General features: G+C 34.6%; 3 protein-coding genes across 8 annotated transcripts in view; 1 reads left to right on the forward strand and 2 right to left on the reverse strand.

Annotated features, from left to right (window-relative positions):
* The window catches only part of LOC127847104 (very low-density lipoprotein receptor-like), a 72,625-nt gene extending 62,307 nt beyond the window's left edge, over positions 1-10,318 (forward strand). The window contains exons 29-30 of one of the 3 annotated variants that reach the window (XM_052378715.1): positions 3,074-3,131; positions 5,608-5,752. In XM_052378715.1, coding sequence (XP_052234675.1) covers positions 3,074-3,127 — 54 coding nt within the window. In that variant the 3' untranslated portion in view covers positions 3,128-3,131; positions 5,608-5,752. The other 2 variants (XM_052378714.1, XM_052378716.1) reach the window with 2 other exon arrangements.
* Positions 10,319-12,470: 2,152 nt separating this feature from the next.
* LOC127847439 (gastrula zinc finger protein XlCGF57.1-like) overlaps positions 12,471-25,835 on the reverse strand; it is a 38,176-nt gene continuing 24,811 nt past the window's right edge. For all 4 annotated transcript variants that reach the window (XM_052379346.1, XM_052379345.1, XM_052379347.1 and 1 more), the window contains 4 exons: positions 20,423-20,598; positions 19,157-19,271; positions 17,438-17,562; positions 12,471-15,769 (listed from right to left, as the gene is read on the reverse strand). In XM_052379346.1, coding sequence (XP_052235306.1) covers positions 15,460-15,769; positions 17,438-17,562; positions 19,157-19,271; positions 20,423-20,598 — 726 coding nt within the window. In that variant the 3' untranslated portion in view covers positions 12,471-15,459. The remainder of the gene's footprint in view (positions 15,770-17,437; positions 17,563-19,156; positions 19,272-20,422; positions 20,599-25,835) is intronic.
* LOC127847440 (uncharacterized) lies at positions 21,868-25,598 on the reverse strand. Its single transcript, XM_052379349.1, has 3 exons — positions 25,172-25,598; positions 23,599-24,617; positions 21,868-23,075 (listed from the first exon to the last, which is right to left on the reverse strand). The coding sequence occupies exons 1-3, from the start codon at positions 25,504-25,506 to the stop codon at positions 22,723-22,725; spliced, it is 1,707 nt and encodes a 568-aa protein (XP_052235309.1). The 5' UTR covers positions 25,507-25,598; the 3' UTR covers positions 21,868-22,722.

Genomic DNA, 25,835 nt, shown 5'->3' on the forward strand with positions numbered 1-25,835 from the left:
CAAGTGGATCTTCCCATGCTTCTAAATTGGATCAATTTATTTCCAAAATAAGGGATGTCTATTATATTTATTTCTATATTAAGAATTTTTCTTACATAAATTCCTTTAAGCAAACATCGCAGACCCTGATGAGACGCAGCATCGTGCGGTGTCTCATCTGGGTTTACGCTGTTTGCAACGGCCTTTTTTCTAGACACTGGGCATAAATGGGTTAAGTAGGCAGATGTTTAAGTAGAGGAATCTTAAGTTTATTTTCGTAGAAGTTTCGTAAATAAGCCCTTTGACTTTTACGCAGAAAAAGTACGACCCTTTTTTTTTTTAGAAAAACAAGTTGTTTTTGTATTTTTGGCTGTCATTGTTTTCTTTAAAGCTTAACATTTGAACATTTGCATAGGCTAGAGGCTACATTTATTGCTTTATCTTCATCAAACTTTGTCAGAAGATTTTCCAGTTGGTATCTTGGTTAGTCAAGTGGGGTCAGAAATTAGGTCACTAGGTCAAGTTAAGGAAAATTTGTGAACATTTCAAAAGCTTGATTTATTGCCCAATCTTTATGAAGCTTGGTAAGAAAATGTGTCCCAGTGATATCTCGGCTGAGTTTAAAACTAGGTCACCTGGGGTCAAAATTTAAGGCACTAGGTCAAATTAAAGACAGAGCCTCTGAACAATCTAGAGCGATATTTATTGCCCGTTCTTCATTAAACATTAGTCCCAATGATCGTCCGGCTGAGTTCAAAACTAGGTTATGTTGGGTTTAAATTAAGATCACTATGTCAAATTAGAGAGCTTCTGAACACTATAGAGGCCACATTTAACATGAAAGTTGATCAGAAAATTAGTCTCATATATGGGCCAAGTTGAAAACTGTGTAACATCGTTGAAAAAATAGGTAACTAGGTCATATAAAGAAAAAAAAGCTTTGTAAGACTCTAGAAGCAACATTAATTATATTGCTCAATCTTCATGAAACTAAGTCATAATATTTGTCTTAATTATATCTCAGGTTAGTTTGAAACTTGATCAAAAGGGATGATGCTTATGATAAAGCATGCTCAATTTAATTTAAATGGGCCCGCGCTCTGTAAAAAGGTGATTAATGCATGTGCGTAAAGTGTCGTCAAGGATAAGCCAGTGAAGTCTGCACAGGCTAATCAGAGACTACACTTTCCACCTAAACTGGATTTTTGTTAAGAATAGACTAACTTTAACGCGAAAAATATCATATAAGCGTAAAGTGACGTCACTTAGCCTGATTGCATTAGACCCCCTTTTCGTAGAGCGCGGCTTAAATAGATATCATATGATCCCATGTGTGAAGATTATTATAAAGACCTGGTATTTGTACAAAAATAAAGAACAGCTGTATCTGTAGTATTGATATTTATGTTTTGTTAGTGCATCAATTTTTTTTAGCCCAACTGGGAAAAGTATGCGCGAAAAATAATTCCCAAATACTTAAAAAAAAAATTGATAACTAACTGTTGTCAAGTTGTCAATATTATATTGACTTAGGTTCAAGCCATAGAGCTGCATAGGGTAGCTAACTAAATCTTGCATTTTATATGAAAAAAAATATATAAAAAATAATTCTTTTTGGAAACCTTCAATTGGGAATTTTTTTTGGACAGCAATTGGGAAATTTGTAGTTTTTTCCTAATTGGGAAAGTGCTGTTTTCCAGTACTTAATAAAGAAGGAAAAAATCGCTTAAGTGGCATTGTTTTAGTTCAGTACACATTTTTGTTCTTTTCTTACTGCTTGATGTGTTAAACGCAGGATTGTTAGCGTAAGTGTTTAGTAAGTAAACTGAGGAGGAAAGATACAATATAATTTAAATTGCAACTAAACATATTATGATGATAAATATATGTTAAATATATTGTATTAACAATATTTATAAGAAATATTGATATAAACCCTTTCCCGCTTAGATGCAAAGTGAGAATGGCTATGTGCAAACAGCATAAAACCAGAACAGCCTGCGAGAAACTTGCAGTCTGTTCAGGTTTTATGCTGTTTGCTGCTCATCAGTATCTTAGGGTTGGAAATGAAGCCTTTAAAACTTGAATACAGTAAGAAAGTTTATTAATTAAATTTAACTTTCTATGGGACTACTCATGCGTGAAAATACGTATCTAAGTGGTAAAGGGTGAAAGAGATATTGATTTTGTGGAAATATCTCAGGGGAGGGTTTAATTAAATCAAACATGTATCGAATACAAAGATGTTGTTGTTTTTTTACAAACAGTTTTTACTTAGAATAAAAGGAAGGCAAACAAATGATTGTAGAAATTTCCTCTCAGTCTTACTTTAGATGTTGTAAAAAAATGAAAAAAATATGTTTTGACATTGAAGTCCGTGGTATGTTGATGCTCACCAGTATTGTGCCTCTTTTCTTTTGTCAATTTGTGTTGTAGGGGACATACATATAGCTCCTTCACGTCTTGGAACAAGGATCAGTTCACGTCACTTAGTATTATTTGTTTGCTATGTATCATGATTCTTATGCTTGCCATTAAACACGCAACACGCAGGCTGGTCAGAATGTAAACACACTGTGAAGAACTTTATTTTTGCCAGGTTTTGAAATATATTTGCTGAAATCTTTATTGTATAAAAAAAACAGTTTTTCTAGCAGTTTGTGCCGATATCTTAAGATTTAAGGAAACGTCTAAAATAGGTGCCAAAATTACACGTTGCGTGCAGCATAAGAGTGTATACATATATGCTGTATATATCAAATTTTTTGCCAAGAATGCTGGCTAGTTAAATACATCCTGATTTATTATACTATGCCAAAAGCCCCATAAAAAACTGTATTTTTTGCGCGTGTTGAAATTGTTAACAAAAATTGTTTTAAACAGTTACTTGAAAAAAGGACCACTTACCGATGTGTTTGCATCCATTAACATCCATATGTGAACCCCACAAAGTCACGTGATCCTGTACCTTGGTATTGCACATTTCTTAAATGTTTTGTAAGGAAAAAAGTAGTACTGTTAGTTCATTAATGTTTTAACCATTCAAGAAAATCAGAATAGGTATCACTGTTAACTCTGCAACTTTTGTTTCAAGGAAGCTTTCATAGAAAGCGACTCCGAGTCTGAAGACGAGAAGCGTGCTACATGACCTTGTAATTTTTTCTTGAATATTATCCACACCTGAATGTCGATACTTTTACCCGCACTCGCCCTCTTGTCTGGATACAAATAATCACCTTTCAGTAGTAATTGGTAAAACATTGATGACACAAAAACTATTGAAAACAAGAACAACGCAAATCAGTATGCACTCCATGTTCATTCTGTTGAAGCATTTACTACACAAAAACCTGTCCATGCACAGTAAACACCTTATAATTCTGTATATTACTTTGCCCTGTTCATTGGTGTACATAGGATTATTTCCCTTTAATGATATAAATTATTTTTGCCCTAAAAAGATAAGCAAACATTTTCTTCTATGAATATTTATTGTACAGTTCACTTGAAGTAAGCCCTAAAATGATACACATTGTACAATTCCCTATAATTAGATAGATTGTATTATGCCTTACAATGATACCTATTATACTAAGCCCTTAAATTATGCACATTGCATTGTGCCCTAAAATGATATCTATGGTATTTTGCCCTCAAATGATACCTATCGTACCTATTGTATTTTGCCCTAAAATGATACCTATCTTATTTTGCCCTAAAATGATACCTATCGTATTTTGCCCTAAAATGATACCTATGGTATTTGGCTCTAAAATGATACCTATCGTATTTTGCCCTCAAATGATACCTATGGTATTCTGCTCTAAAATGATACCTATCGTATTTTGCCCTAAAATGATACCTATCGTATTTTGCCCTTAAATGATACCTATGGTATTGTGCTCTAAAATACAACATATTGTATTGTGTCCTAAAATATAACATATTGTATTGTGTCTTAAAAGTAATTCATATTGTATTGTGCCCTTAACTGATACAAATTGTTTTGTTTCCTAAAGTTAGTGAATTGTGTCTAAAATTGTACACATTGCATTGTGGCCTTTAATTAAATACATTGTTATGTGCTATAAAATAAACACATTGTATATGTGTATGTTTCCCCACTGAACATCCATGTAATTATTATCCTTATTCATTAATTAAAATCCGAACATAAACAAGCTAAAAATCAGTGCATTTACATGGTGTTTTTCTGGTTTTTATCTCTACTGGCCGAAGGCCTGAAGAGCTTATGTCATGGCATGGTTTCCGTCGTCCATCGTGCGTGCATGCGTTAGACTTTTTCTTGTTTACGCGATAAAGTCCACAGTTTTCATCCTATTCTTTTCAACTTGTTCAGTGTCTTTATATTAATGAGGACTCGAACCCTATTGAAAATGGGTTACATCAGAGTAAAAAGTCCAGAATTATCTCCCCTTGAATTTGAGAAAATTGTGAAATAAGGCTTGTTTACACAATTAAGTCCACAGGTTTCATCCAATCATTTCCCAACTTGCACAGTGTCTTTATCTGAATGATGAGTCAAACCCTATTGAAAATGAGCAATATCAGAGTTATAAGTCCAGAATTATCTCCCCTTGAATTTGAGAAAAATATGAAAATCTTTAAAATTTTGCCATAACTTTTGCAATTTTGAAGATTGCAACTTCATATTTGGCATGCATTTATCTCATGGAGCTGCACATTTTGAGTGGTGAAAGGTCAAGGTCATCCTTCAAGGTCAAAGGTAAAAAATAAATCAAAGTGGCGCAGAAGGGGACATAGTGTTTCCGACATACACATTTCTTGTTTGTTTACATATCAAGTTCTATTCTTTTGAAACTTCAACAGATGTTTTATATCATCAAGGGCCAGAACCCCATTGAGAGTGAAGAAAATTTGTCCAACTTATTGTTGAAAAGGAGCCATTTGAAGTTTAAATTTTACGTTTATTCTTGTTTATGCGATAAATTTCCCATTTTGGGTCTGTTTATTTAAAACTTACTCAGATTGTTCATACTATCAAGGGCCTGAGCCCTATTGATTCCAGCCAGTAGAGCGATTCAGGCCCTCATGGGCCTCTTGTTTTTAAGTCTAAACTTGCAGATGACTTAACATTTACCTTTTGATAATATTCATGGTTTTTTGCTATAGATTGTTGGTTGCTATTCACTGTTTTTTGCCAAGCTTCCTTTGTAAAATTCATTAACATAATTAAATCAACATTACATAATATCAAGACACAAACTTCAAGTAAGAAATGCAGACATACTTCCATAAAAAGATATAATAAAATGAGCCTCACAATTGGAAAAATGGGGCTTAATGTTTGTGCGTAAATTGTTGTCCCGGATTAGCCTGTGCAGTCTGCACATTCTTAATATGGGACGACTCTTTCGTCTTAGATGGTATTTTTGTTTAAAAGAAATCTCTACTTAGCCAAAATTCAATTCAGGCTGAATGTTTTTTCCTAATTAGCCTGTGCAGACGGCACAAGCTAAATTAAATCTGGAGCGACACTTTTCATTCATGCTTTAAGCCCCATTTTGCTAGAGCAAGGCTAAAATATTATTAATTTGTTTCGTAGGGAAAGAAATGGATATTAATTATTTTCATTTTCTGTTCCAGTCCACAAATTTTGCAAACCCAGTCTACGAGCAGTTCTACGACAACGGCAGTCGGCAGACGTTGTTACCAAAGGGAGACGATTCTGACGATGAGGATAAACAGAACGGACACATACAAAAATAGCTTTCGAGCAAAAACAGAATGGACAAATACAAAAAATAGCTTTCAAACTAAAGCAGAACGTACACATACAAAAATAGCTCAACACTGGTTTATAGATAATATATGTGTGCGTTCAGAGATATTTTGTATGTGTTCATAGATAATATACATTGTCCTGGGAAGTGTGTTCTTAGATCTGTTATGTGCTGTTTTTTTGTCAACGAAATTTTGACATTATTGTTCGGTTGAGATGCGAGTGGATAACTGAACTGCTGCTGGTATGCGGAAAAAATTGTACGGTTTTTGGTTTTGATTTTGTTTAGAAACGAGTTAAAAACTGTACCATTGCTAATTTATTAAAAATATTGATAGACTAATGACATTATCATATGGTTTAGATGCCTGTTAAAAACCGTACTGCTGCTGATTGATAGAAATTGAATGGCTGAAATATGATTGTAATGCCATTAAAGTTGATTGTTTGAAAGCCCATCAACACTCAAAATTCAACGAATATTTCGAACAATAATTTAAAAACTTAAGTAAGCACATAAATATCAATGTTCCCTATAGTAATAGCCAAAATTTCAATTCTAGATGTGGTCTTCTAACATAGATTTAACGAGATGTAAAATGCTTGTTTTCATTTTTTGTGTCACAATCAATTCTATGTGGATTTCCGGCTAGGATATCCAAACATTTACATTTTTTGACACAAATCAATAAAAATAAGCATTTTGTATTGCGTTAAAGTCTATATTACCATACCTTATCTAGCATTGAAATGTTGGCTATTGCTTTTAGAGACACTTATTTTTTATTGATTAACTTTTTTTTTCCAAGATATTTTGCAGAAGACATGTATTCATTGATTTTGAGTATTTTTGTGACTGAACACTTGATTATTTAAAACATTTGTTTATAAATTAATAAGTGCCAATGTGACAAGGTTATACAGTGAAATGTGGAGGGTTGTGATTTAACTGAATGGCCACATCAACCTGTGACAGGACTGGTGCGGAGGCCTAGTTCAATGACCCCATTTTTGTGGAATATTCATGTATGTGTTTGAAGAATATCTATTATGTGCTGTTATCATAGACAGCTTTTACATCTTTTTGGGAAATACGCGTGAAGCCATCCAGTTTTGATGTAAAAGGACTAAAGATTGAACATATCCAAAGCAAGTGTAGTCAGATATTTTGTTCTAGGGCCAAAATAAGTGGTGATATGTTTGAATAACCAAGACTAATTCTAAAATATTATATAATATATCATGAGTTACAAAGCTGCTGAATAATGTAAAAAAGGCACAACACATATTGAGGCCTTTTTTTCACTTCTCAGAGAATGGCAGTTTTTTTTACAATTTTGAGAAAGTTCGTGACCCAAATTATCACTCATTTGAGAAGTTCCCAACTCATAATTTTATAATTATAACAAGTTGGCTACTAATAATATTACTCTAAATATTCAGTAAAAAGAAGTTCTTGATAAAAAGTAGTTCTCAAAATCTCGGTGAAAAGTATTCCTCAAAATATTTGATAAAAAGTAGTCCACAAAATATTTGATAAAAAGAAGTCTTCAAAATATTTGATAAAAAGTAGTCCTCAAAATATATGATAAAGAAAAGTATTTCATAAAATATTTGGTAGAATGAGAATTTAGTAAATAGAATGATTATGTTGACTTAATAAAAACAACAAAGCATACCCCTTTTTTTAAATAGTAATTAACAGAAAAGCCTTAGCTATTTACTGCACGCAGACATTTAATGAATTAAAGTGTGAAGTGATTAACAAATCAGGGTCCCGGCTAATTATTGTTGTTGCTGTTGTTAAAGATGTTGTTAAAGATGGAAAAATATTTAATGTATTTTAATGTATTGAATTTAATGCTGATCATGTTTACCTTACAATATGCTAAGTTTTTGATAGTTTAGACAAGCTTTGCCTGCCCATTTTCTCACTTATTGCGAAAAGTTTGTTTCTGTATACAAATTGCAATTGATCATTCTGAGTTAAAATACATTTTGAGGTACATTCAATCATTGAAACTTGACTGGAATTGTTGCTTTCCTAAACCTTTCATCTATTTTAAATTATCAGCATACTTATAGATACAAACATAAAAACTTCATTTTAAGCTCACCTGAGCACAATGTGCTCATGGTGAGCTTTTGTGATCGCCTTTTGTCCGTCGTGCATCATCAACATTGCCTTGTTAACACTCCAGAGGCCACATTTATTTCCGATCTTCATGAAACTTTGTCAGAAGATTTATCCTAATTATATCTTTGACAAGTTCAAAAATGTTTCCATTTGGTTGAAAAACACGGCAGGCAGGGGCGGGGCATATAGTAAAACCTTGCTAGTGAACACTGCTAAATTCGTTATTTGGTCAAATTTGTTTTGTATATAATAATCCTGATTGTTAAATCTTTGCTGCTAAGTGGCTTGATTTTTTTTTCAGAATCGACAAGGTGTTGTTTTTGGTGGTTTTTCTATACTGCTGAAATGTGTGTAGAAGTTTTAAGTGTAAAATATATATTTAAATAATTCACTCATGAGAACACTAGTTTAAATGTAATAATTTATTATATTTCCATTCATATGAATTCTATAATACGTCATATGTTGCCAGGAACAATATGTTATAATATGTTATAACTATAAGAAAATATGGAATTCTATATAAATTCTGAATATATGTTTTGGATCAAATCCATGTTTAAAAGAAATAGAAAATTAATTGCTAGTTATATGTTGATATTTGTATGTTTATGTAATAGTTTTACCAATAATTGTTAATTGACAGATTTTTTTTAGCAGCTTACTCTCTTTTAGATTTCAACAATTCATAAAAAAAATTCTACATTGATTATTTAAAGAAATTTATGTGTGTAAAAAATCAAATCTATTATAAAGTATTTACATGAAATAAATAAATGGTAACCCCCAAGTCTCAGTATAAAAAATATCACTTGGCGAAAACTAAAAATTATGAAATATCGTTAATTTGGAACTCCAGTTGCAAGAATTTCAGATTTTGTTATTACAAAATGAAGAATATCAGTATATTTGATTATATTTTTAGCCTGAGCCACCTTAGGGCATTTCTCAGATACATGTATTTGCAATAAATGAAGATATTTATGGAAATATATGCAGATGTGTATTACCAAAATTCTATTTGATGGATATGTTTTATTTTTTATTTTCTAGAAATAATATCAATTATTATACAAAATGCTTCTTCAGTGAAGATATTAAGATCAAATTACAATAAATCAATAATGTAATTTAAATGCATATACAAGTGGTAAAGGGTTAAGTAAAGATATGAAGATAAATTTACAATCAATCAATAAATAATATAAGCAAATAGGTCCCTCAGAATCTCATTAATGAAATAGAAAATTGTTTGCACTTGCATAGGAGAGTGCATAAACGCATGCTGTGCTATACAGTCTGTTTTAGATGATTACTTACGTAAAACAGTATTTATAATATAAAATAGTATTTATAGTAAATTTTGTACTTTCATTTTTTTTCTTTAATTAACTTTTTTTTGAAGTCTATGACAAAATTTTGAGAAAGTTGTCTATTAGTGAACGTGTCCCTTTAGAATTGATGTCTCTCAAAATGGGGCTTAATGCTTGTTCTAAAAATGTTGTCCCAGATTAGCTTGTGCAACCCGCACAGTCTGCTTGTCCGCCTAGCGACTGGATGGTAACGGGTTCGATCCCCACTGTGGGAGCGTTCTTTAGATCACCCCCTAAGACACCAAGTACTGGTTCTAGGGAAACGGACTCGAGAGCGTTTCAATAAGCCCGAGGCTTTCAATGCAATGGAGCTAAAATAAAAAAGGTTTAAACTAATCCGCACAGGCTAATCTGGAACAACACTTTCCGCCTAGACTGGGTTTTCATATAGGAAATACTTCCTTTCAATAAAATATTCCTTATAAGTGGACTACACTGGCTAATATGGGACAACACTTTATGCACAAACTTGAAGCCTCGTTTCCCAGAGCGTTGCTAGGTGTTTTAAATCTGGATTTTGTATCTTAATATATTGACCATGCAGCATTCATGTAAGCTTGCTTCCATACATACTAAGGTGCTTCATTACTAATTTGTAAATACTTTGTGAAAACATTGTACCGGTATGCCAAAGTTTCTCATTTTATGTGTTGCTAATTTTAGGTGTTATAAAATGCTGTTATTTTAGTACCTATGTTGACCTGTTAATTAAATACTGGAAATATCATAATTAAATATTCACCAGTATCTTAAATAACATAATATTAGGCATTTACCAATGTTCTAATTGTTAATAAAATTTAACGCAAATCTCATCAAAATTTAAAATCATATTGGGTGATTTTTTAGTAAATATTTGTTTTTGTTGAGGAAATGTTGATTGTGGTTCTATGTATAAGCGAGTACAACAGAATACCATTCTCAAGAGAAACCATGTCTAGTTTTGTGTATATTTCAATTTTGATGTAATATTGTGCGAGTTTTAAATCTTTTATGTATTTTTGTGATGTTTCATTATGAATAAAACATAATTTTCTCATTTTTAAACAATTATGAAAATGTTAACATGTTCTGTGTAGTCTTTTAGTGTTATTTTAACCATGCCAACAAATCATCCGTGTTTGAAGCAAATAGTTGTGAAGCCAAACTAGTTAGGGTTGTGCCTTTTTGGGAAGCAGTAAAATCAGTGGTCTGCATTTTTAGCTCAGCTGTCAATGACAGGCTCATGGTGACCTATTGGAAGGGCCTTAGTCTGTCATGCATCAAAAGTGTAGTTTTGATTAACCCATTTATGCCTAGCGTCTAGAAAAAAAAAACGCCTTAGCAAACAGCGTAGACCCAGATGAGACGCCGCATGATGCGTCATTTCATCCGGGTCTGCGCTGTTTGCTTAAAGGAATGTTTGTAAGAAATATTCTTAAAATAAAAATAAGAATACGAGACATCCCTAATTTTGGAAATAAATTGATCCAATTTAGAAGGATGGGAGAGTCCACTAGGCATAAATGGGTAAAAACAACATTGCCTACTGAACTGCTAGGCAGATTTTCACAGAACTTCACTGGAATGACTCTTTGGGAAAATGGAAAATACTGGCCCTGCTTAGGACCAGAGGTGAAATATTAGATCCTATGGTCTTCTTAGACTAATATAGCAGAAGAGATATATAAAATATCTCATAACAAAAAAACTGGTATGTAACAGCCTAAGATGCTCTTCTACAAAGTTCATGCAAGACTGTAAATTCTTAATTTGGGTAACATTTGTAAAATGGACTTTCTATTGTTAATTTTTTTTTAAACTTTGTGTCTTAAAATTCAGGACTCAGAGGTTGGTAACATAACATAATGGTCCTTCTTTAAATCTTGTCCAAATCATTGCCTGTGGGATACTGGCCACATCCAAGGTGATCACTATACGCTTTAATTAGACTTACATAGTACAAATCAGCCATGCTGTGTGAAAAGGGGGGTTTAATGCATGTGCATAAAGTGTCGTCCCAGAATAGCCTGTGCAGTTTGCACACGCTAATCAAAGACAACACTTTCTGTTTACATGATATTTTGTGTTTAAAGAAAGTCCTTTCTTAGCAAAAATCCAGTTTAGCCGGAAAGTGTTGTCCCTGATTAACCATGTGGACTGCATCCCTAAGGTACTGATGAGCAGAAAAAAGCATAAATCCTGAACAGACTGTTATTACATTCAGTAGCCATTAAAGCCTTTTCAGAAACCGCAAGCCTAGCGAAATAAGATTTGGTACGGGACACCAAATAGTGGTCCTGTACCAAATTGTATACAATTCAGGCCTTTGGGTTCCAAACTGGAAAGCTGTAGGGTAACATTGTTTAATAAGACTATTTAAACCAAATACATGTAATTTGAAAACTATGAACCCACATTTGTAACCTTACTCTGGTGAGACATGCCATATTGGCCCTTTAAGTAAAAAAAAACACACGAAACAATTTATGTTGAAGCAATATGAAAATTGATGGGAGGTTTTTCTGTGCCATTTTTTTCTTTAACATTTATTTATTATGACTATTACCTACTTCATTCCCTCACATTTTCATGTGAATTTTTTAGTCATCTGTTCTGTCATAGAGTTCAAATCAAACATTGCATATGTTACATAGAAAATAGCATATTTCACATAGAACAAATGTTCACTTACCCAGTCCTGGGATTGAACCGCTCTATCCACTGCACCACTCTGGATTATGGTTTCAGTGGTATTGAAATTGGATTATATTAATGTATTTTGTTTGAATGAGCCTAAATATAGCGATCACATGACTTGAAAATGGTCATATGAAAAGGTCATGTGATTGCTATTTAAAAAAACGTTTTTTTTCAATTTTTATAGGATAAAATAATCTTCCAACTAGCAATTGTCACAATCCTCAATAGCTCAAGTGGTAGAGCAGTGGGAGTGTTTGAAAGTTGTGGGCTCTCTCGGTGTGGGTTCAGTCCCAGCTGATGTGGTCGTACTATAGGAGAGTTTTACAACCCTTCCTGGGGGGAGGGGTTTGGGGTGGGGGGAAAAGGTGGAATTGGGTAGGGTTAAGTTGAGTAACTTAAATGAAATTAGCTATTAATAATAATAATATCAATAATTAAATTATATATATATATATATATAATTAATACATTCTAACAAAACATGCTTTTCTCCCCCTATGTAGTTAATCTCTAACAAGTTATAACAAACAACAAGTGTGTATTGCTATTTTATTTCTTAAAATTTAATGTTATGAAATATAATACAAGACATAATTGACCTATGTATTTCTGGATATAAAATTATTTTTAAGGCCAAGAATTTTAAGTACAAAATTGAGGGCAGGTATTTAAAAGCCACTTGGTAAAATCTTAAGAAGTACTTGAATGTCCAGATGTATCATATAACACCTGCTCTGTTTTTGTTTGATGTAACTTTTCAAAGACTGACAGCGCCTTATACTGGTTGACAACGTGTTTAAATGACTGACAGCGCCTTATACTGGTTGACAACGTGTTATAGCGACTGACAATGCCTTATACTGGTTGACAACGTGTTATAAAGACTAACAACGCCTTATACTGGTTGACAACGTGTTATATAGACTGACAGCGCCTTATACTGGTTGACAACGTGTTATAGCGATTGACAGCGCCTCATACTGGTTGACAACGTGTTATAGCAACTGACAGCGCCTTATACTGGTTGACAACGTGTTATAAAGACTGACAGCGTCTTATACTGGTTGACAACGTGTTATAGCGACTGACAGCGCCTTACACTGGTTGACAACGTGTTATAAAGACTGACAGCTCCTTATACTGGTTGACAACGTGTTATAGCGACTGACAACGCCTTATACTGGTTGACAACGTGTTATATAGACTGACAGCGCCTTATACTGGTTGACAACGTGTTATAGCGACTGACAGCGCCTTATACTGGTTGACAACGTGTTATAGCGACTGACAGCGCAAATACTGGTTGACAACGTGTTATAAAGACTTACAGCGTCTTATACTGGTTGACAACGTGTTTCATGCTGCAATTGTGTATAGTATCTGAGATATAGCACTGAAAAGTTACATCAAACAAAAACAATAAAGGGCAATAACAAGCAAGTGTAGGGTTATAGTTCTTGTAGATTGCACTTTGATATCTATACACCAATGCTTAAATCTTATATTATATTTGAAATAAAGCTCTGAAAAAGTTACGTCAAATCAAACTTCAGAAACATCAGGAGAGGAATATAACATAAATAATAATTACTACAGAACAGAAAATACAAACATTTGTTTGAGCAGTTCTGTCAACAGTCTTTTAACAAAACAACAAACAACATTATAATGGCTTCAAATCAGCCATTTCCCAAATACATGTATTTTCCAAACTGTTTTCAATTCCTAATTTGTTTGATGGTAATAATATAAACATGATTTTTACATTATATAAACACAATTTCAAACTTTCTTTTCATGTCGTCATCAAATCAGATTTAGGTGAGGTGAAACTGTCATGATAAAATATCTTTCGCTAGGCCCAAGAACAATTGCATGGTTTGAAGTAACATAAATACTAAAAAAAACATCAAATATTTTGCAAACTATTTCGAAGTCAGAAATTCACATGGAATACGATATATTGTGTCAACTTTATTTTTCAAAATATTGTACGAAATATTCGTTGATTTTGAGTGTTTATGGGCTTTAAAGCCAACAACAAATATCAGGCTAACTTTAAATTGATATTGAATTACTCCATGGAAAACAAGTCCCCTACCAATCAATGAGGAATATTGCATGCAATATCTTAGTATTTGAGAAATTTCAAAAAGGCAGTTATGAATGATAAATTGTACTATTTGATATTTAAATGATGTTATTATAAATTGGCAAATAAGTCATTCAAGATTGACAATTAGGTCTGTATTTTTATGCATTTGAGGATTTGGGAAAAAATTATCAATCGAGAAAAGTATATTCTATAATATGTCATCTCAAATGGGAAAAATATTTCATAACATTACAATCTTGTAGTCGTCATCAACACTAAGAAACACAAGATGCGTTTGTGAAACACAATGTCCCCCTATAGTTCGTTTGACCTTGAAGGATGACCTTGACCTTGTGAAGGATGACTTTGACCTTGACCTTTCACCACTCAAAATGTGCAGCTCCATGATATACACATGCATGCCAAATATCAAGTTGCTATCTTCAATATTGCAAAAGTATTCATAAAATAAGCGATTTGGGCCATATATATTTGACCTCTGACCTTGAAGGGTGACCTTGACCTTTCACCACTCAAAATGTGCAGCTCCATGAGATGCACATGCATGCCAAATATCAAGTTGCTATCTTCAATATTGCAAAAGTATTTATAAAATAAGCGATTTGGGCCACATATATTTGATCTCTGACCTTGAAGGATGACCTTGACCTTTCACCACTCAAAATGTGCAGCTCCATGAGATACACATACATGCCAAATATCAAGTTGCTATCTTAATTTTGCAAAAGTATTCATAAAATGAGCGATTTTGGCCACATATATTTGACCTCTGACCTTGAAGGATGACCTTGACCTTGACCTTTCACCACTCAAAATGTGCAGCTTCATGAGATAAACACACATGCCAAATATGAAGTTTCTATCTTCAATATAACAAAAGTTATTGCAAAATGTTAAAGTTGGCGCAAACAGACCAACAGACAGGGCAAAAACAATATGTCCCCCACTACTATAGTGGGGGACATAAAAATCTGCAATTTGTGATATCAATTGTTAATAAAGTTAAAGGCTTTTGAACAATGTTCATCTGAACAGAACCTATTTCATCAAGAAAAATAACAATGGAGAAAATCAGACTTTGGTTTAAGTAATCATGAATGTGAAGCCAATTCTGTGAAAATGGGGCTTCATGCATTTGCGTCAGTGTTTTCCAAGGGTAGCCTCTGCAGTCTGCACAGGCTAACTAGGGACAACACTCCGCTTTAATGGTATTATTTGTTTAAAGGAAGTCTCTTCTAATAAAAAACCCAGTCTAGGCGTTAATCTTAAATCCAAAATCACTTAACTTCTATTGACAGTTTTCTTTATCTAAACAGGGTCCGTTTAAAAGGATCATGTCCTAATGCCATTTATGAATTATTTTCACTGTATAAAGTAATCAATGTAACTCGCTTTTGCCTCTACCAGTTTACAAATATTCCACCGAGAACCCCTCGTGCACTTTCAAATGCCGGTTCAGGCAAACTTTCTGTCCAAACTTCCGCCTACAGATGCTGCATTCCCAAGGCTTGTACTTTGTGTGAATGTTCATATGCGCCAGGAGATTGTGCTTCAGCCCGAATGACTTATCGCAGTACGTACACTGGAACTCTTTCTTGCCAGTGTGAGTTATTTGGTGGCGCTGTAGCTTTGCCCGCTCGACGAAGGCTTTCCCACACAGCGCGCACTTGAAGCATTTCTCTGAGTGGTAGTAGTTTTGGTGTTTGCGCAGCGAAGCCCTGCGGCAAAGGAAGGTGAATTGTATTGTACAAAACAAGTATACACTGTGGTAAATGTGGATTAATTACAGAGGCATAGTCAGCCGCAGCATCCATAATGCTACAATAATTGTGCACAATAAAATAGTTTTACACAAAAAATTTATGGTTCTGGCTCTTCTTTGTCATAGGCCAAAACCATAAAATTGATTGCAAAATCATCTTTAATGTGAGACATTAATTTTCACTGATTTCGTGGATTGACTAGTCTAATATTTGAGATAACAACAAATAATTAATAAAAAGTAACTGCCAAATCAACGAAAGCTTTCCCACATAGCGGAGTGAAACCCTGCAATAAAGAATAGAGCCAAACCATAAGATTTTTTACCGGAGTTATTTTTTGTCCAACACAAGTTTTCCTTGATTTCGCATTAAGCCCCATTTTCCAAAAGCACGACTCGTTTACAAAACAAACATTAATTGTTCAGCAGTATTGTTCTGATGGAATGCCAACCAAAATACTAAAAGAGACTTTGAGATCAGTAAAAACTGCCTTACAATGCTGTAGTCCATTCAAACAAGTGTTTTCAAACAGATATTCAAATATGGTATGCTTGAATGACTTAACAATCTTTCATGGAACATAATATCATCACTTAACATTAGTTTAAACCAATTAATTTTAGCATTATTAAAATTGACAGCCAACGGGTTATTTAGATGTTCTCAAGTATGTTTCCTGGGTAGAACCAGTACTTGGCAACCCTATGAGGGAGATCTTAAGAAAGCCTCCATAGTGAGGACCATTCCCAGAACCTCCTTGTTGCTAAGCAAACTAAACGAAGGGATGGTAACCACTAGTTTAAAGTTTAAAAAAAACAGCATCACTTTTGTAAAATGGTGCAAAATGTTTGTGCGTAAAGTGCTGACCCATATTAGCCTGTGAAGCCCACACAGACTTATCAGGGACAACACTTTCCGCCTTAACTTTATTTCTCCTAAGAAGCAACGTCCTTTAAACAAAAAACCCACATACAAGCAGAAAGTGTTAAGCTGTGCGAACTGCACAGGCAAATCTTGGATGACACTTAAAGCACATGTATTTAGCCCCGTTAATTAATAATTAAAGAAGAGTTCCGCAGTCAGAGACAAATGTCGCACATCCCCCACAAAAAAAACAACACAACAGGATTGTATGCAACAAAGCTGACCATAAGAGATAATTTTATCATATTAGTGTGTGACTTAACCACTTTAAAAAGTTTTTAGTTGACATAGAATGAAGCAATTCAGTTAAATCATTGTTATAGTAAATGGGTTGAGAATATTAAAGTATTATAACTTGGTGTCATCTACTGTCCAAGGCCAATGCACATTTTAAGTATCAAGCCGAATGGTCAATTTGTTGAAGAGTTATTGATCGGAAACTAACTGGTCTACCGACCAACCGACATCCACCAATACAATATACCCCCTCTTCTTCAAAGGGGGGCATCAATAAAAACCTTTGGTAAAAGATTCAAATTGGTTTTTTTTAACCCTAAGATACTGTTCAGCAACAAACAGCATAAAACCTGAACAGGCTACTTGCAGGCTGTTCTGGTTTTATGCTGGTTGCATTTAGCTGTTTTCACTTTGCTCCTGAGTGGGAAAGGGTTTAGTTTAAAGAATTCCTACTACCAATACCTGTCAGGGAAATCCTTCTTGCATACAAAGCATGGGAGACGTAGGGTATGTCCAGGTATGTACGAGTCCTTGGCAAGCTCATGGTCCTCTAGGTGGCTGATATACTGCTTCCTCTCTCCAAACACCTGCACAAAAGCAGATATATTTTAGCTTCCCTTTGGATAACACTGGGCTTAAGCCATGTATGTAGTGTTGTCCCAGACTAGCCTCTGCAGTCTGCGCAGACTTATCACACAGGGACAACACTTTATGCCTAGATTGGATTTTCATTTAGAATAGATTTCCTTACAACAAAAACCTCCATAACAGCAAAAAGTGGCATCCCTGATAAGCCTGTGCAGACTTTGTGCGCAGGCTTGTCCGAGTCAATACTTAACTTTTCGATTTAACTCAGTTTTTGCCAAGAAAATACTTCCTTTAAACGTAAAATTCCATTAAAGCGGCAAGTATTGTCCCTGATTAGTCAGTGTAGACTGCACAGGCTAATCTGAGACAACACTTTAAGCACATGCATATTTCCAATTGTGAGTTTACAAGGGGATATCAATAACATTTCACCTTCGTATAGACACATACTAAAACAACAACATGTCCCCACTTATTATGCTTATATTTATCTAGTAACTATGATATAATAATATTGATGAAATATTTAAAAAAAAACAAGAAATGTGTTTGTCAGAAACACTATGTCTCCTTCTGCGCCGCTTTGATTTTTAATTATTTTATTATTTTTTTGACCTTTGACCTTGAAGAATGACCTTGACCTTTCACTACTCAACATGTGCAGCTCCAACCAACAGACAGGGCAAAAACAATATGTCCCCCACTATAGTGGTGGGGGACATAAAAAAAATTTTTTTGTCAAAACAACCCTTCAGAGAGAATTCACCTCACTTAAATAAAAATAATGTGCATTTTCATGACAATTTGAAATCTAAACAGGAGTTCTGCGGTCGGAGACATATGACCCACAAACAGGGCTTTGAACTAGTGACCCTAATGTCAATAGGGGTCATCTACTGTCCAAGGCCAATGCACATGCTAGGTATCAAGCCAATCGGTCAATTAGTTGATCAGTTATTGATTGGAAATGATTTTCACACTTATTGTAACGGTGAATTTGACCTTTGACCTAGTGACCCACATTTCGATAGGCGTCATCTTCTGTCAAAGGCCAATGCACATGTGAAGTATCAAGCCAATCAGTCAATTGGTGTACAAATTATTGATTGGAAACGATTTTCACACTTATTGAGACAGTGACCTTAGTCGTTGACCTAGTGACCCCAATTTCAATAGGGGTCATCTACTGTTCAAGCCCAATGCACATGTGAAGTATCAAGCCAATTAGTCAGTTAGTTGATGAGTTATTGATCTGTAATGGTTTTCACACTTAATGTGATAGTGACCTTGACCTTTTGACCCAGTGACCCCAATTTCGATAGGGTTCATCAACTTTTCAAGGTCAATACACATTTGAAGTTTCAAGCCAATAGGTCAATTTGTTGACAAGTTATTGATCAGAAACGAACTGGTCTACCGACAGACATCCAGCAAAACAATTTATCCCTCTCTTCTTCGAAGGGGGGCATAAAAAGTACAACTAAATTATCATTATTGATTTAACATTACTCTAGACTAATATTTTTTATCCATTCAAAGCCTAAAAAGTCTATCCACACCTTTTGAACATATTTAGTGTTTAAATAGCCTTACCATAAAGGGACACATGTCACAGGTGTAGGTGGCAATCTTGTCGTGTATTCTCAGATGACACCGGAAATTGTAGAGGTCAGAAAACGTGTCTTGGCAGATACAGCATTTGTATACCCTAGAGGTTGAAATTTAGAATAATATGAACCACGTTCTGTGACAAGGGGGTTTATTGCATGGGCGTAGTGTCGTTCCAGATTAGCCTGTGCAGTCTGCAAAGGTTAATCAGGGATAACAATTTAAACTATTTTTTTGTTTAAAGAATTACTCTTCTTGACAAAATTCCAGTTAAAGACTGCACAGGCTAATCTGGGATGAAACTTTATGCAGTGAATTAAACCCCCTTTTCCCAGAACAAGGCTCACTAATATTGATCAAACACAAATGTGAATTTTCTTTATCTAGAGAAACAATAGTTTATTTATAGAATTATTTATCTGTCTATAAACAACAATCAGACATTCTCCTTGAAAGGAATTCAATAATCAGGATTTACTTTATTTATGCACAGAAGCCTGCACCAGGTTATTTGAAAGATGGTATCACAGGATTAAAACAAGAGATGTGTTTGTCAGAAACACAATGCCACCTACTGTGCCGCTTTGAAGCCACATATTTGACCTTGAAGGATGACCTTGACCTTTCACCACTCAAAATGTACAGCTCCATGAGATACACATGCATGCCAAATATCAAGTTGTTATCTTCAATATTGCAAATGTTATGGGCAATGTTAAAGTTTTCGGACGGAAGTACAGACTGACTGACCGACTGACAGATAGTTCAACTGCTATATTCCACCCTATCAGGGGCATAGAAAACAAGAGATGTGTTTATCAGAAACACAATGCCCCCTACTGCGCCGCTTTAAAGCCATATATTTGACCTTTGACCTTGAAGGATGACCTTGACCTTTTACCACTCAAAAGGTGCAGCTCCATGAGATACACATGCATGCCAAATATCAAGTTATGTTAATGTTAAAGTTTTCAGACGGACGGACAGACTGACTTGATGGACTGACAGACAGTTCAACTGCTATATGCTACCCTACCAGGGGCATAAAAAGGAAATAAAGGCAGCAGTTGAAACAATAATGAATCCAATTGAAGCTAGATATTTGAGCCGCGCTCTGGGAAAACTGGGCTTAATGCGTAAAGTGTTATCTCACATCAAGTACTAGTTATACCCAGGAAATGGACAATATAGTGTTTCCATACGACTTCAGCTTTCAATGCAATTAAGCTAAAAGGTATAAGTTTTAACTACCTGCGGTCGAGATGCAGCTGCCGATGTTTCTCAAGATCAAGCGGCTCTCTGAAGGTCAAATTGCACGTGTTACATTTGAACATGGAGCTTGCGGCCTCATTGTGGGTAACACGGTGTCGGTACAGCTCTGTGATCTGCGTGAACTCGGCTTGACAGATGTAACACTGGTGGCTGCTCTGTGAAATACAAGGCTACACTGTGAAAAACAATGCTGCGCTGTGAAATACAAGGCTGCACTGTGAAATACAAGGCTGCACTGTGAAATACAAGGCTGCACTGTGACATACAATCACAAGGTCACAGGTGTCAAAAAGTACCATCTCTTGACATAGTATATCAAAGATATTTTGTTAAATTGTGTTTGGCATTTTCTTGCAGATGTAACACTGGTGGCTGTCCCAGGAAATATGATCACCAAGGTAACAAGTGTGAAGATATGAGCCTCACTCTGGAAAAACAGGGTTTAATGCATGTGCTTAACCCTTTGCATGCTGGGAAATTTGTCGTCTGCTAAAATGTGGTATGCTGAATTTCTTAAATTAGCATTTACTTTGATTTTTTTTTCAAACAATACTATCAGAATAGCAAACAGTTTGGATCCTGATGAGACGCCATGTTCTGTGGCGTCTCATCTGGATCCAAACTGTTTGCAAAGGCCTTTAAAATTCGGTTCCCGCACTGAAAGGGTTTAAGTGTCGTCTCAGATTAGCCTGTGCGCTCTGCATTTACCATATCAACACTGTCACATGTAAGACTTATATATAGAATAAATAGCTTGGTGTCAGATGTTAGTAATAACCAATTACATCTGACAGTAGTAGACCTTTACAGTTAATTAGTTGTTATATAAGAACTATCCATTTTAGGTTTGTGAATACACTACCAAACCAACGATATACATCACACATTCAGTCATTTTTTATTAGAAATTGTGCCTAATTTGATGCATGAATTAATGCTTATCTATGTGCTTTTGATTTGTAACTTGTTTAACCCTTTCAGCGCGGGAACCGAATTTTGAAGGCCTTTGCAAACAGTTTGGATCCAGATGAGACGCCACAGAACGTGGCGTCTCATCAGGATCCAAACTGTTTGCTATTCTGATATTCTTTGAAAAAAAAGCGAAGAAAATGCTAATTTTAGAAATTAAACAGACGACATTTTAGCAGACGACAAATTTCCCAGCATGCAAAGGGTTAACATGTTTGAAAATATGCACACATGGAATGGGTCTACAGTTCATTAAACATAACACAATAGTAAATGCATATACAGGTCTTAAAACGATATTGTACATTTGGTACTTCACTACAAAAAAGAATGTCTCTTATGCACAAAGTAGTGCAATGCACTATTGAACTGAATGTACATGTGAAAATTTAATTTCTGATTTTGGTATTCGATCAACGCCACCCGTAGAAATAACAAGGTTAATGTGATCATGAATAGTACTTTATTTCGCAAAACATTGGGAAAAGTAAAGGAAAAATAACATAATTAAAATACTTAAATACATGTTTAATTGTCATAAACAAAAATAAAGTCTACAACCGTTGATGGAAGAAATCTGTACAAAATAATAATTGTTACTATAGGAAATTCAATATTTCTTTAAACAGAACACATCATTATAGTTAATGAATAAAATGAAAAAGTAATAACTCTCCTAAATTGCACACTACAGTTCATTTTACTATACATAATAATCACACAAAACAATTGTAGAGAATCACAAATGACAACAAGTAAAGCATGTATATACATATTCGCCATTTCCAAGATATAGATCAAGTTAACAACAATACGCAGATTATAAACAATTCAAACGAAAAATATGCATGAGAGCAATGCAATTGATTCTGAGACACAAATGATAGCATGCTTTCATATTTTGTGGCTGCACATTAAATCATTCAGAGAGAATACAGCAATAAAACCTAATGTGTCTTGTTCTGTGAAAACTGGGCATAATGCATGTGCGTAAAGTGTCGTCCCAGATTAGCCTGTGCAGTCCGCACAGGCTAATCAGGGACGACACTTTCCGCTTAAAGGAAGTCCGTTTTTACCGAAAATGTATTTTAAGCTGAAAGTGTTGTAACTGCTAATCTGGGACAACACTTTACGCACATGCATTATGCCCAGTTTTCTCAGAACAAGACACTAATAATGATCTGAAATTACTTAGCATCAAAATAAATCACCCAGGTGAATCATGAGATGAAACATAACACTTAATCTGAGTTTGGTGTTGGAAAGCTTCATGTTTCTAAAATATTTGTACTGAATCTTGTGAAACAAAACTATTTTACTTTAATCACAAGAATGTTTGTTTGCATTTCTTGACCCACAATGATGGATGCTGTGTTCCTGTTGTAGGAGACTGACAGTGGGACATTAATTATATCCCTGCTGGTAGCAAGAATTGCCAGCTTCTTCTTGCCTTCACTATCTAGCTGTAGGACAGTGTTGGATGCCTCTCCACAGACCAGCACTTGTCCCAGGGCAGTGATATGTATACCTCCTGGGGATTTCAGGTCTGGGTCGGTAAAGGTGTGGAGAACTGTGCCATCTCTGGCCAGGGTGAGAACCTTGCTGTGGAAATAGTTGGTGACTAATATCTTGTCACCTGACGGACTCACTGCACACTTATTTACTGTAAAAGAGAGTAGAATCAATGTAATTTTTTTACAGGATCATTATGTTAATTAAGACACGGTTACATCTTATTCACACCAGCTAGTTATTTTAATTAAAAGAGTATGATTTTCCTTACAATGAATCATTTATGAATTAATGCTTATTTTATGCTAAAACCCAAATACGTACACATCAATAACATTTTCTAAGTAAGTTAATGTACTCACTGACATAATCAGTGCTTGCTGACATAAATACTGTTATGGAATTATTTAAGATCTCTAAAACCAATACAAACTCCTAAACAGTAGAAAATAAGTCAAGACAACACTTGTCAAAGGAAGGACATTATTGTTGAGTAGGTTTCATTTACTTATGGTGGAAGTATAATGTATATTATTTGAAAACATAACTATCTGCAATTGCAAAAGTAAATAAACACTTTGACCTTTAAGCTAATATGTAAACAGCATTATCAAATTTGAAAATTCCTTATAATTATTTCAAAATGTACCCATATATATCCACCATTATATTACCTGTGATAACACTTGATTTATCCTCATACAGCTTACTAAGCAGGTCTCCACTCATTGAATACTTGTAAAGTGCAGTACCAGAAGTCAGATACAGATCTTGCAGATGATTAGCAATACCCCAACATGGATGTTTAAACTGTAACTTCCTGCCCTTAACCAGCTGCCCATCATTCATCGAGACAAACTGAACCTCAAGTGTCTTATTATTGACATCCACAGCAACAGCTACTTCACTTGAGGTGATTGGACACATGTCTCTAGGATACGCAGTGAAATCACAATGTCCCACAACCTGGTATTGATGATCTAGTAGCTTAACTCTTTTATTCAGATGATCTGCAACAAGGATCTGATCATTTGAGAGAACACAGATGGCTCTTATATTAAATCTCTTCTTTGCATCACTTGGTATGTTCACATTATATTCTGACTTTCCTTGCACAGCCAATACCTTGTTTGGGGCACCAGGCAGAGGCACAGCCTGAGTACATACCACAATCCTCCCCAGACCTGACAATTTAGACAATTGCTGTTGAACTTCACTGTCAGCCTGGAATGTCAGTGAACTTTCTTCCTGAACTAAGTTCTCTGTCAGATAAGTTTCAGACTGATTAATTTTTTTCAGACATTTCGTACTTGCAATAAACGAGAGTTCTGCTTTTCCCTTATCAACAATGTCATGAATTGTGTCACTGAGTCGTTTCAGTTCATTTTTAAGCTTGCTGCAATTGTCCACATTAGTCTTGATCGAAGCTTTCAGACTTGTCATCTTATCTTCTAGTTCTTTTATGGTATTCTGTTCAATGTTGTCTAAAATTGTATTTATTTTCTGGCGTGTGTCCCGTATTTCATTTAATTGTTTGCTGTATGAAACCTGCAAAGACTGCATATTGGTATCCCAATAATTCTGAAGTTTCTCCAGATCTTCAAGAACAGTTTGAATATTTCTTGATAGTTGTTGCAAGTCTGGCAGAGGTCCTTGTACTGACTCAGTTATAAGCGCTACTTTAGCACATTGTCTGAAAGGAAAACAAAACATAAATATGTGTATGTGGTGTAAATGACCATGAAATAAAAATATGTCCAAACTATGATTTATTATGTTTTTACTGTTTTTAAATGCTCTTTTCAGGTAAAATAGTTGTAGCTATGGAATTTATTCATTTTTATACTAAACCCTTTACCACTTAAAAACGTATTTTCACGGATTTGTAGTCTCTTAGAAAGTTACATTTAATTAAAGACCTTTTTTACTAGATTCAAGTTTTAAAGGCTTAGATACTGATCAGCAGCAAACATCATAAAACCTGAACAGACAGCGAGTTACTTGCAGTCTGTTCTGGTTTTATGCTGTTTGCAAATATCCATTTTCATTTTGCTTCTTAGTGGAAAAGGGTTAAACAACAATTTCTAATTTAAATTAACACATAATTAATATTAGAAACAATTGTAATTTTATTCAAATTAATCAAACTAAAAAAATCTTTTTCCAATATTGATCGGAATAATGATAGATTGAAAGGTCTATTTATGAAAACAAATAAATTTGAAAGCAAATACATGTATAAATTACCTGTGATTGACGAAAGCACAATTAGTGCAGCACAGCTGACTGTGGTCATTACAAAACATCTCTAGCCGTTTGTCCTCATGAAGGTCACATTTCTGAATGAAATCCTCCACTTCCTTGGACACCGGCCACTTACTTGTCTCTCCCCTTCCATATGTCACATGTGTTCCAAACCACTGACCATGCAGGTTTATACATTTTGCACAATAAAATTTAAGACAGTTATCACAGTAAAACTCGGCCCACTGGTCAATTTTGTGCTCTAGACACGGCGAACAACAAAAGTCTGTAAATGAATCAGAGCCTTTACCCACAGTTGATTGAGAAAACGTAGCCATATTGATCTCTTTATTATAAATATTCTTAAGAAATCTATATTCCTTAAATTACACCCCTTCATCTGGTGGCTTAAATCAACTAATATAAGACTTTGGACTGTAATGTTCACAGATAAACATTTCAGCTATCAGTACTTGACCTCACATGACAGTAACAGTATAAGGCACACAATGGAAATAAGGGCTTGCTCTTTTTTGTGTTATCCTTGGTTTGGTGAGCATGTCACAGTTTATTGTACATGATATAGTTTTTAATAATTGCTTATTATTTTATTCTTTGTTATGTTGTGAACTGTGTATATGCTTCCTATGCCGAAATAAATCTATCT

Source organism: Dreissena polymorpha, chromosome 10 (genome assembly GCF_020536995.1).
Source record: "Dreissena polymorpha isolate Duluth1 chromosome 10, UMN_Dpol_1.0, whole genome shotgun sequence".
Lineage (NCBI taxonomy): Eukaryota > Metazoa > Mollusca > Bivalvia > Myida > Dreissenidae > Dreissena > Dreissena polymorpha.